Genomic DNA, 11,711 nt, shown 5'->3' on the forward strand with positions numbered 1-11,711 from the left:
TGACTGGAATGGGACAAATGTCTCCCTTTGTCCTGGAGGAGGAATTCTTTCCATAAGTAATTAACCTTTTGTTGTTGTTGTTGTTCTCCCTCAGTCCAAAATATTTTGCATTTGAAATGGCCATTATTTTTCCCCCTTTCTACTTTTCCTTTTCCTGTTTTGAAGCAAAATGAAACTTTTCTCTTTATTCCTTAGATCAGCTCTTATGGGACCATATTTTCCTGAACTGCAGGATATTTCTTCCTCCACCTCCTGTGTTTGTGTGACTCAGGAGCCTATTCTACCTTTTTGTGACTGTAAGATGACAACATATTCTACTATGCCCTGCATCTCCTCTGGATCATCATGCAACAACTCCAGTTCGTCTCACTCTTCTGTCTTTTCTGAAGGAATAACCTGGCAATCCCGGAGCCACAGTTTACCTATTTTATCTAAAAAGCAACCACCTGTGTTCAAGAATCAAAGCACATCCCTGCCTCCTTTTCAGCTCTCAGAGCTTGGGAAATCAAAAATCTTTCCAAATTTGGCAGCTCTTTCACCTTTAAGACCTCAAAGCTCTTTAATCAAGTCTATTTTTGAATCCTCAGATTTCTGCAAGCAAGTGAAAACAAAGTATGAGGGAAGGAGGAAGAATCATTTGACATCAGATCATTGGCCAAATTCTGTTTTCAAAGAGAGACCTCGAGTCTCAGGGTGGGCTTCAACCCAGCTCTCTCCTTTGACTAGGAGAGAGTTAGAGGGACATATGGCTTGGAAGGTTTGTACTTTGCAGAAACAAACAGTGCCTTTGCCTGTGAGGGAATCATGGGCAATGTTGAATTATTTAATTGAAGTACATGGAAGCATCCCTGAACCAGAGAAACCCCAAATCCAGTTATCTATGCCCATTAATCAAAGCACTGAGCAAAATATCAACAATAAATCCCCAGACCTTCCATCATTTCAGCGCCATGTGAATACTGGAGTGGAATCTGTATTAAATAGAACAGAAACAAAAATTTCACAATCACTTATCCCAGGTAAGCAGTCACAACCTGGTGGTGGCCCCCAAGTCCTTGGATCTGAACTGTTAGTTACATCAATGGGCATTCCACCTCCCAAAGGTTTAGGAGTTGACATAATTCAAAAGGAAACCACTGTACTAGAGAAGGACCCAAAACATGTGCTAGAGCTTAATTTAGAGCAGAGGGTAAGAGGTCTTGGAGAAAAAAGCATACAGCAGCATGAGACCCAAGTGACTAATGTCGAGTTGCCTCCAAAGCTACCATATCAAGTCACAAATAGCATAAAGGTAACACCATTGGCATTACTTCAAGTCATGGATTCAATGGGGATGAATCCAGAATCACATTCAGAATTGACAGAATCTGTAGGTCTGTTTCCACAGCCAAATGAAGTTGTGCAACCAATAGAAACAGCAAGTGTAAGATCAAAACCAGCATATCATATAATTGAACCTGTAGAGGTAACCCCAAAGCCTCGGCATCAAGTTACAGAATCAAAGAAGATGACCTCAAGATTACTGAATCAAGCCACAGATAATGTGAAAGTAACTCCTGAAGCACTGCTTGAAGCCATGGATTCCATGGGGAAAATTAAAAAATCACTCCCATATATAAGAGAATCAGTGGAAATGACCCCAAGGCTACAATATCAAGTTAAGGAGTCAGTGAAAATTAACACATTGTTGGGCCATCAAGTCATACAACCAAGAAAGATGGGTAGAAGGCCACAGCATACAGTAATGGAAAAGGTGGAAATGACCCCAGGGCCACAGCATAAAGTTATTGAATCAGTAGGCATAACTTCAAAGCCACAAACTCAAACCATAAAACCAGTGAAAATTATTCCAGAACCAATATGTCAAAACAAAAAATCATTGAACATGATACCCAGGCCATTGCATCCATTCATAGATGTCATAAAAATAACTCCTGTGGCACTATTACAAGCTATGGATTGCATGGGAATAATTCCACCAGCACAGCCAGATGGTACCCAAGATTCACAGACTCATATTTCAAATTTGACCCTAAGGGCAACTCAACCAGATGATTTGATGTTTTCTAGTTCTCCTACTACTATTGATCCACATGGAATTAGAGAGTATGTGAGTGTACCTTCCAACCTACCACCTAAAGTCATGGAATCGGTAGGGATGCCATCACTTCAATCCATACATTCTCTGAAGACAACCCCAAGGTTGGGGTCATCCATTGAAATAATCATAGAACCACAGTCACAAGTTGTAGAATCCCAGGATTTGACCCCAAGGCCAATATCTCAAGTCAAGGAATCTCTGGAGTTGACTCCTGGGCCATGTATTCAAGTGCTAGACTCCATGGCGATGACTCCACAACCATATCATCAAGGCACAGAATCTATTACATTAACTCCAGTGTCAACTCAAGACTTAGAATCTTTGAGGTTGACCCCAAGGTATCAAATCCTGGAATATCCAGAGATGAGCCAAAGGCAAAGCCATCAAGTTATAGAAACTATAGAATTGACCTCTGACATATTGCTACAAAGGAAGAAATCTTTAGAGTTGACACAGTCACATCACCAAATAATGGAATCTTTAGGGACAATCCCAAAGTCACTGGGTCAAGATACAAAATCTATGGGAATGAGTCAAAAACCAGCACATAAAGTTACAGAATCCACAGTAATGACTATTACACCACAGCTTCAAGGTGTGAAAAATATGGGGGCAAAGTCAGTGCCAAAACTTCAAGTTATAGATTCTATGACGCTATCCTCAGAGTTGCCAAATGTAAAATCTGAGAAGCAGACCATGGGACCAGGGTTGCAAAATATAAAATTTGTAGATATGACCACAGGTTCAATCCCACAAATAGTAAAATATGAACAGCTGATTCCAACTGTGAACTCTATAGAATTGGCCATAGAAGTTCAACAGCAGAGTGTAAAAGCTGATAAGTTGAACCCTATACCACAGTTGCAAAGTGGAAAATCTGTACAGTCATACCCAGGGTCTCAGCTTCAAGGAGAGAAATCTATCCAATTGACTCTCAGACCACAACAGCAAAGTGAAAAATCTGATGAGTTAGCCCCAGTACCACAGTGGCAAAGTAGGAAATCTACAGATTTGACCTCCAGTTCACAGTTGCAAGGTATGGAATGTGTTCATTTGATCCTACCACCAGGATTTCCAGGTATAAAAACTGTGGAGTTGACCCCAGGACTACAACAGGAGGATATGAAATCTGTGAAGTTGACCCCAAAGCCATGCTTACAAGACCTAAGATCTGATGAGACAGACCGAGTGCTATTGCTTCAAGATGTGGAACCTCAAGTGGTAAAATGTAGGAGGTTGATTCCTGAGACACAGGTAGAAGGTATGATATATGAAGGGCAGACACCAGGGATACACATTCCAGGAGTAAAATCTGTAAAGCTGACCCCCAAATCAAATCACCAAGCCACAGAACCTGAAGTATTGACCCCATGGCAAGCTTCAGAATCTTTAGGGATGATTTCAGAGCCAGGATATCAAGAACCAGAAACAAAGTTGACCTCTGACATTTGTCTCCACAACAAAGAATCTGTGGGGTTGATACAATCATCTTTAGGAAATACCCCAAGCTCTGACAATGACATTTCTCATAAATTTATCTCAGAGCCACAGATAGCAGATTCAAAATCTATGGAGTTAACTCCTGGGCATCAGTTGCCAAGTCTAAACTTCTCTGAGTTGACCAGAGGACCACAGTTACAAAGTATGGAATCTTCTGAATTTATCCAAGTAGCACAGTGGCAAGATGTAACAACTGTGGAGTGGACCCCAAACTCAAAGTTTCAAGGTTTAAAATCTGAGGCACTAATCCAAGAGCCACAGCTGGAAGATACGAAATCTATGCAGTTAACACCAAATCCACAATCAGGAGATGTCAAATCTATGGTGCTAACCCCTGGGCCACAGGTGGGAGGTGTGCAACAAGTGGAGCTGACTCCAGGTTCAGGACTTCAAGGTTTAAAGTCTGAGTTGTTGATTTCAGAGTCAGAGCTGGAAGATGTGAAATCTGTGGCCTTAACTCCAGGAGAATGCCTGAGATGCCCAAGTCCACAGCTGGAAGGTGAGAAATCTGTGGAAACAACCTTAAGCCCTCAGGTAGATATCAAATCTGTAAAAACCACCCCAGATTCCAAGCTTCAAGGTATAAAATCTGTTCAGTTGCAAGGTGAGAATTCTGTGCCTTTTGTACCAGGGCCATTGCTCCAAGGGCTTAAATGGCAGGGTATAAAACCTGAGGAATTGACGTCAGAGCCACAAATGCAATACATGAAATTTTTGGAAATTACCCCATGTTTAAAACTTCAAAATTTAAAATCATTAGAGGAGACTCCAGATCCACTGCAAAGTATAAAATCTGTGAAGTTGACCCGAAGTCTAAAGAGGCAGGTGGATATAACCAGAATACAAAAGTTTCAAAGAGTAAAATCTGTGGATTCAGCACCAAGGCAACAGTTTCAAGGGGTATCAAATGTGAATGTAAGTACTGAGACAGAACAGAATGGTGAGATATCTGTAGTATCACCAGAGAAGCAATGTGTGAATTCAGAGCAATTTAAGAGAGGGTGTAAGTCAGAAGATGGGGTGTCTTTGGAGTTAAATCCAGAGCTAAACTTTAAAGATGGAAAATTAGTAGACCTCAACTTTGAGTTACAGTCAAAAGAAATGAAATCATTTGAATTGACCCCAGAATCAAATATTCAAGATGTAAAATCTAAAGAGTTTAAATTTGAACCACAGTTGCACCAAGTGAAACCTTTGGTGTTAACTTCAGAACTACAGCTTCAAGGGGTGAAAACTGTTGATTTAAAACAGGAGTCACAGCCTGGATGTATGAGATGTATTCAATGGATACCAGGACCTGAGTTCCAAAATGTGAAATCTATAGGGTTAAATCTTGGGTCTCAACCTCAAAAAGTCAAATCTGTAGAGTTGAAATCTTTTATACGGTCAAGAGATGCGAAATCATCTGAATTGACTCTAGGGCCAAAAACTCAAGGTGCAATGTATATGGAGTGCAACTGTGAGCCACATTTGCAGAATGTGAAAACCCTTGAGTTGTCCCCAGGATCACAACTGCAAAAAGGGAAATTTTTGGCATCATCATCAGAGCCACAGCATCAAGGTATGAAAAGTGTAGAGCTAAACCAAGAACCACAGCTTAGAAGTACAAAATCTGTTGAGTGGATACCTGCACTAGAGTTTAAAGGTATAAAATCTCTGGTAAATCTTGAGTTACAATCTCAATGTGTCAAACCAGTAGAGTGGAAAACTTTGATACAGTCAAGGGATAGGAAGTCATCATCTACATTGACTTCAAAACCAGAGCTTCAAGGTATACAATCTTTGGCATCATGCCAGGAACATCAGCCTCAGGGTTCTGATTTGAAACCTTGTTTACAGCTTCAGGAAGTGAAACCATTATGGTCATCCCCAGGAACACAGCTTCAAGGTGTAAAGTGTCTTGAACCACAGCTTCTGGAGGTGAAATCTAGGGTATTAAACCAAGGGTCACAAAGTGATAAAACTATAGAGTCCACCTCTCCACTACACTTGAAAAGTGTAAAGTCATCTAAGTTGGCTCTTCAAACAAAGCTTCAATGTGTGAAATCTGGGGATTTCAACACTGGGTCACAGTGGCAAAGTCTAAAATTTTCTAAGTTTCCACCTAAGATAAAGTCCCAAGATATGAAATCTACAGAGTTAAATTCTAGCTCACAGTTGCAAGGTACAACTTTTTCTAAATCAACTATAGGGACAAAGATTCAAGGTGTCAAATCTACAGATTTCAAACCTGGGTCATTGTTACAAGGTATGAAATCTTCTCAAGGGATCTCAAAGACAAATCTTCAGGATGTAAAACATAAAAAATTAATCCCTGGCCCCCAGATGCAAGTTGTGAAATCTAAGCAAATACTGGGGACAAAGCTTGAAAAAGCCCTATCAGGAGAATTCACAGGCCAACAGTTGCAGGATATAGACTCTTCTAGGTTGCTCATGGATATAAAACTTAAAGATGTAAAATGTATGAATTTAAGGTCTGGACTATACTTGGGGAGTATGAAATCTTCTGAAGTGGTAAAAAAAAAAAAGCTTCAAGATATGAAATCTGTAGAATTGAAACCTAGTCCAAAGTTACAAGGTGAGAAATCTGACTTGGCCCTGGGAGGTAAGTTTCCAGGTACAAAATTTGTAGAGTTGGACTCAGATCCGCAGTTACAACATATAAAATGTTCTGACTTGGTCATGGGTATAAAGCTTCAAGATATGAAATCTTTGGGGTCCAATTCTAGACCACATTTTCAAGGTACAAAATCTTCTGAAGTTATCCCAGGGACAAAGCCTCAAGAAATGAAATCTTTTTTAAACTCTGAATCACAGATACAAAGTAAAAAATCTGAGTCAATTCAAGGGACAAAGCTTCTAGATGTGAACACCTTAAGGTTCAACCATGGTCCAAAGTTACAGGGTGGAAACTCTTCTGATTTAACCCAGAGGAAGAAGCTTCAAGGGGTGAAACCTGTGAAGTTCAACCCTGGACCACAGGGACAAGGTGAGAAATCTGATTTGACACTAGAGTGGAGGCTTCAAGATTTGAAATCTGTTGAGTTAAAACTTGTTCCACAGTCACAAGTTGTGACATCTGAGTTAACACCAGAGACAAAGCTTCAAAGTGAAAAATATGTGGAGTTCATCACTAGACCAATGTGGCAAGATATGAAATCTTCTAAATCGACTCCAGGTACAAAAGTACAAGATGTTAAATCTTTGGGGTTCAACTCAGCCCCACACAATAGGATATTGTCTATGTTGACACGAGGCACACACCTTCAAGGTATGAAATCTATGGAATTCAACTCTGGAGCAAAGTTGCAAGGTACAGAATCCTCTGAGTCGATAAACCTTCAAATAATGAACTCTACAGAGGTCAATGATGGCCCAAAATTTCAGGTTGCAAAACCCTCTGAGTTGGCCTTGGAATCACAGGTTCACAGTGTGATATCTCCTGAGTTCAATGCTGGAAAGCAGTGGCAAGATGAGAAATCTTCTAAGTTAAATCCATGGCCAGAGCTTCAAAGTGTCAAATTTATGGTGTCCAACCCTGAGCCATATTTGCAGGGTGTGAACTCTTCTGAATTAACTTCAGTTTCAAAACATCAAGGTATGAAGTCTTCTGAATTGAATCCAGAGATTCAAAGTGAGACATCTATGGTGTTCAACCCTGGACCACATTGGCAAGGTTTGAAATCTAAATTGATTACTGGGTCAAAGTTCCTAGACATAGCACCTTTGGAATGCAACCCTAGGCTACAGATGCAGTGTGAAAATTCTTGTGAGTTGAATACAGGGACAAAATTACAATGTGTAAATTCTACTAGATGTAACTATGGGCCACCCTTGCAAGGTGTAAAATCTTTTGAATTGACTTCAGATATAATGACAACAGAGTTCAACTCTGGCCCAAAGCTGCAAGGTGTGAATTCTTCTAAATTGAAATCAGGGTCAGAACTTCAATGCATGAACTCTATAAAGTTTAATCCAGGGCCACAGATACAAGGTATGAAGCCTTCTGAATTGAACCCTGGGCCAGAATCTCAAGGCACAAAGTCTATTTTATTTAATCCTGGATCACATTTGCAAGGTGTAAAATCTTCTAAATTAACTCCAGGGATAAAGTTTCCAGAAGGCCAAGTTTTGCAGAACCACCTTGGGTCACAGCAACAAGCTGGACACACTGTTTTGAATCCTCAGTTAAATGGTACAAAATCTGTGTTACATGAATCAGAGCCACTGTTTGAAGATACAAAGTCTGTGAAGATGAACAAAGAGCCATTGCTTTGTGGTGCAAATTCTGTGAACTTGATTTCAGGCTCTGAGATGCAGGACTTAAAATGTGAGGTGTTTGCCTTAGAATCATGTTTTCAAAAAGTGAAATCTGTGGAGTTAAATCCACAGTCAAATACTGAAGTGAAATCTGCAGAATTAACCTCACAGCCAACATCTCCATTTGAGGATCCTACAGTGTTGACTCATGAACGAGGGCATCAGGCTGTGAAATCTATAGGGATAAAAATAAGGCCTCCTCAAGTTATAGAATCTGAGGATTTGAATTTAAGACAGGTATATCAGAAGGGGGAATCTGAGGGGTTAACATCAGGAGAAGAGTTACAAATAAGGAATTATTTCTCTAGGCTTCTACACAACTCTTCAAACTCAGTCATCTCAAGTTCTGCCAAAACAACATCTGAATTAGGTCTTTGGGATTCTGAGATGACAGAAGTATCAAGAGCGTTGGATATAAAAAACCTTTGGACAGATATTTTGCAGCCTAAAGAGTCCTTTATAGATCCTGCTTCAACTTTCCCCTTTTTCTTTCATAACCAACTCTCTGAGAAGACAACTAACACTGTAGAAACCTCCCATTCTGAGATGCCATGGGTGTATAACGTATTTCAGGAAAGGATTCAACTGAGGCAGGTAGCAGAGTTAGAGAAGTCACTCCAGGGCCTCTCCCAACATCCACCACAAAGCTGGAGATCACCATCTAAGACCTTCCAGGCAGGATCAGGGGCTCGAAGAGGACTCACCTGGTCTGTCCTGGGAAGACAACAGAATGTCTGGGAGAGTCACTCCTGGAAGCAGAGACTACCTAGAAAGTACCTCTCCAATATGCTAATGTTGGGGAATGTCTTGGGAACCACTATGGGAAGGAAGCTTTGTCCTCAAACATCTTTAACAGAAAGGTCTACTGCTGATACCTGTCAGTCTATTCAGAATTTATTTGGGGTTCCTGCTGAATTGATGGAATTTTCCCAGAGTCTGCTAGAGACAGGTCGAGGCACTATTTTTCAGGCTTCAATGGTCAAAAACTATATTCAGAGACATACTTCATGCCATGGTCATGAGAAAAGAATGGCCTTAAGGGTATGGACACGTGGTTCTATGTCCTCCATAATACAGCAATACTCTGGCACTAGAGTGAGAATAAAGAAAACAAACTCAAAGCTCAATGATATACCCCAGGAAGTCATTCAGCACAGTCCTGTTTCGTATACAGAGGGTCAGCTTCCTGACCAAGTAGAGTCAGAATCTTCCTTCAATATATTTTTCACTGTGAAAGATCCTGTTCCAGTGGAAGAGAGTGAGAACTCACAGAGAGATTCACAGACAAGGATTTTTGAGTCCCAACACCCACTGGAGCCAAGTTTTCTTTCCCAGGCCCAGGCTGACCTCTCAGAACAGTTCCAATTGCTAAAAAACCTGCAGCTAAAAATAGCAGCAAAACTGTTAAGGAGTCAAATACCTCACAATGTACCTCCACCTCTCACTTCAGGTTTGGTCCTAAAATACCCTATCTGCCTACAGTGTGGCCGATGTTCAGGATTTAATTGTCATAAATTACAGACTACTTTTGGACCTTATCTTCTTATCTATCCACAGCTCCACCTCGTAAGCACTCCTGAAGGCCATGGAGAGATTAGATTGCGTCTTGGCTTTAGGTTACGAATTGGAAAAAGATCCCAAGTTCCAAAGTATTATAGAAGAGACAGACCCTTGACACCTAGGAGCCCTAGATCAGCAGCTAAAATCTGTAATCAAGCTTCCAAGAGTCCTGCTTCTACCATAGATTTCCTGTCTCAGTCTTCCCAGTCTCCTGCTTCTGTACAAGTCCACATTAGCCCTGACTTAGAAGGACAGACAGATATTAGAGAGCCTGGGCACTATGAATTCACTGAAGTTCACTCGTTATCAGAGAGTGACTCTGAAAGCAATCAGGATGAAGAGTGGACTAAAGTGAGAAGCAAAAATACCCATGATTCAAAAAATCCAATGGAAAGAATCAACAAGAGACTTAGAACACAAAACAAAAAGTCCTACACAAACAGTAGAACCATAATGCAGAGTCTCTCTAGGAAATTACCAACCCAGATGAAAGGGAAAAGGAATGGAGCATCTCAGGCAGCTACTGCCTCTTTAAAAAGGCACCCCAAGAAATTCTCCCAACCCAAATTCATTAAACTGCTTTTTCAGGGACTAAGAAAGGCATTCCATGCCGCACGAAGAATTATGGCATTTGTTGGGCCAAAGCCTGAGGACAGGACAAGGGCGGACCATTTGTGGTCGAGCGAAAACTGCCAACCAGAACAAAAAGCCTCTGACGATAGTTCACAAGGAGATAGCGAAAGAGACAGGATGCCAGTTGTCAAGCTAAAGCCAACAGACCCAACCACTGAACAGGAGAGCATGCCCTGGGAAGAATTAGAACAGTTCTGCTCAGCACAACCACCAAAAACAGATAGCTCTTTCCAATCCACACCTTCCCCACTGCCCAGGTGCGGAGTTTCCCAAAGAAGTATCACCACAATCACACACCCTTTGGGTACTGTTCAGAATGAGAGTGGCAGCAGGCCTAAGGAAAACTGGTACAGAAAAGAAATCTCTAGCCCAGAGTCCCAGGACTCCAAAAGAGGAATCCGAGTTCAGGCCCAAGGGAGACTCCTACATGGAACCCCTAAGAAGAGAACCTCCTACAGTCACTTTAAAGAGATACTCATGCCTAGGAAGCCAAACCACCACAGCTTCGATGGGAAAAGAGCCCCATGTAATTTCTCTGACAGGAGCCATCGCAGTCCCTCTCCGAGGAGACATCGCAATCCCTCTGGGAGGAGACATCCCAGTCCCTCTGGGAGGAGCCATCGCAGTCTGTCTCGGAGGAGCCATCACAGTCCTTCTGGGAGGAGACATCGCAGTCCTTCTGGGAGGAGACATCTTAGTCCACCTCGGAGGAGCCATCACAGTCCCTCTGGGAGGAGACATCTTAGTCCACCTCGGAGGAGCCATCACAGTCCTTCTGGGAGGAGACATCTCAGTCCACCTCGGAGGAGACATCGCAGTCCCTCTGGGAGGAGCCATCAAAGTTCTTTTCAGATGAGCCATCCGAGCTCCTTTGAGCGGAAATGCCGCAGTCCCTCCGAGCGGAGATGCCGCAGACTCTCTGCGAGGAGAAACCACAGCCCCTTTGAGAGGAGAGGACATAGTCATGCCGAGAGGGGCAGACACAGTCCATCCGAGAAAACCCAGGGGAGGCCCTCGGAGAGAACTCACAGTCGCCCCAAGGAGAGACTCAGACACAGCTCACGTTGGGAGAGGCCCAGACATACTTTTTCTAAAGATTTCATGAGAGACTCAAATATCTTCTAGGGATCACACACAAAAAAGCCCCCCCAAGGAGGGCAAGTTCGGAGCCCTGAAGGAAGCAGATGAGATGTCCGCCCCCATTATTCATTTATTCCCTCAAGTCTTCACCAAGCTCGCCTTTCCGGGCTTCTTCCTGCTCAGCCAACTGACACCAATTCTTGCATCCTCAGCAATGAACGAGCCTATGCCTCTCTACCTGGGGGCTGGGACGGCGGGAATGGGTCTGCAATTTCCGATAAATAAAGGGGCAATCATTAACCTCCTGTGCATCTAGAAAGACCACTCGTCGTGCTGGGAATGGAGGGTGGAGATGACGGAGAGGGAGGGGGTCCTGAGGCCAGGGTACGGCTCCACTGCTCCCCTGGGTTCCACCACGCAGTCCTGGGGCGGGGTCTCCGAGGCATTGGCGAGCGGCTCGTCACGTGACTCGCTGCGACGGCGGCAGAAGCCCCCTCGGAAGCCGCCCGGCGGAAGT

At 42.6% G+C, this 11,711-nt stretch overlaps 1 protein-coding gene across 1 annotated transcript; it reads left to right on the forward strand.

Moving 5' to 3' along the window:
- Positions 1-205: 205 nt before the first annotated feature.
- Positions 206-11,662, forward strand: SPATA31H1 (SPATA31 subfamily H member 1). The gene is made up of 5 exons (XM_070428578.1): positions 206-1,994; positions 3,567-5,932; positions 6,011-7,199; positions 7,908-11,021; positions 11,616-11,662. The coding sequence occupies exons 1-5, from the start codon at positions 206-208 to the stop codon at positions 11,660-11,662; spliced, it is 8,505 nt and encodes a 2,834-aa protein (XP_070284679.1).
- The last annotated feature ends 49 nt before the right edge of the window (positions 11,663-11,711 follow it).

Source organism: Myotis yumanensis, unplaced genomic scaffold (assembly GCF_028538775.1).
Source record: "Myotis yumanensis isolate MYYU_CA2020_CCGP unplaced genomic scaffold, mMyoYum1.0.hap1 SCAF_11, whole genome shotgun sequence".
Taxonomy (NCBI): Eukaryota; Metazoa; Chordata; class Mammalia; order Chiroptera; family Vespertilionidae; genus Myotis; species Myotis yumanensis.

Excerpts from the sequence above, each read along its gene's own strand:
- SPATA31H1 (XM_070428578.1), top strand. The coding sequence starts at position 206 with ATGGGACCATATTTTCCTGAACTGCAGGATATTTCTTCCTCCACCTCC. Across the intron at positions 7,200-7,907 it reads TTCAGTTTCAAAACATCAAG|GCTCTGAGATGCAGGACTTA; the intron begins GTATGAAGTCTT and ends ACTTGATTTCAG. Across the intron at positions 11,022-11,615 it reads CAGTCCCTCCGAGCGGAGAT|TCCTGGGGCGGGGTCTCCGA; the intron begins GCCGCAGACTCT and ends TCCACCACGCAG.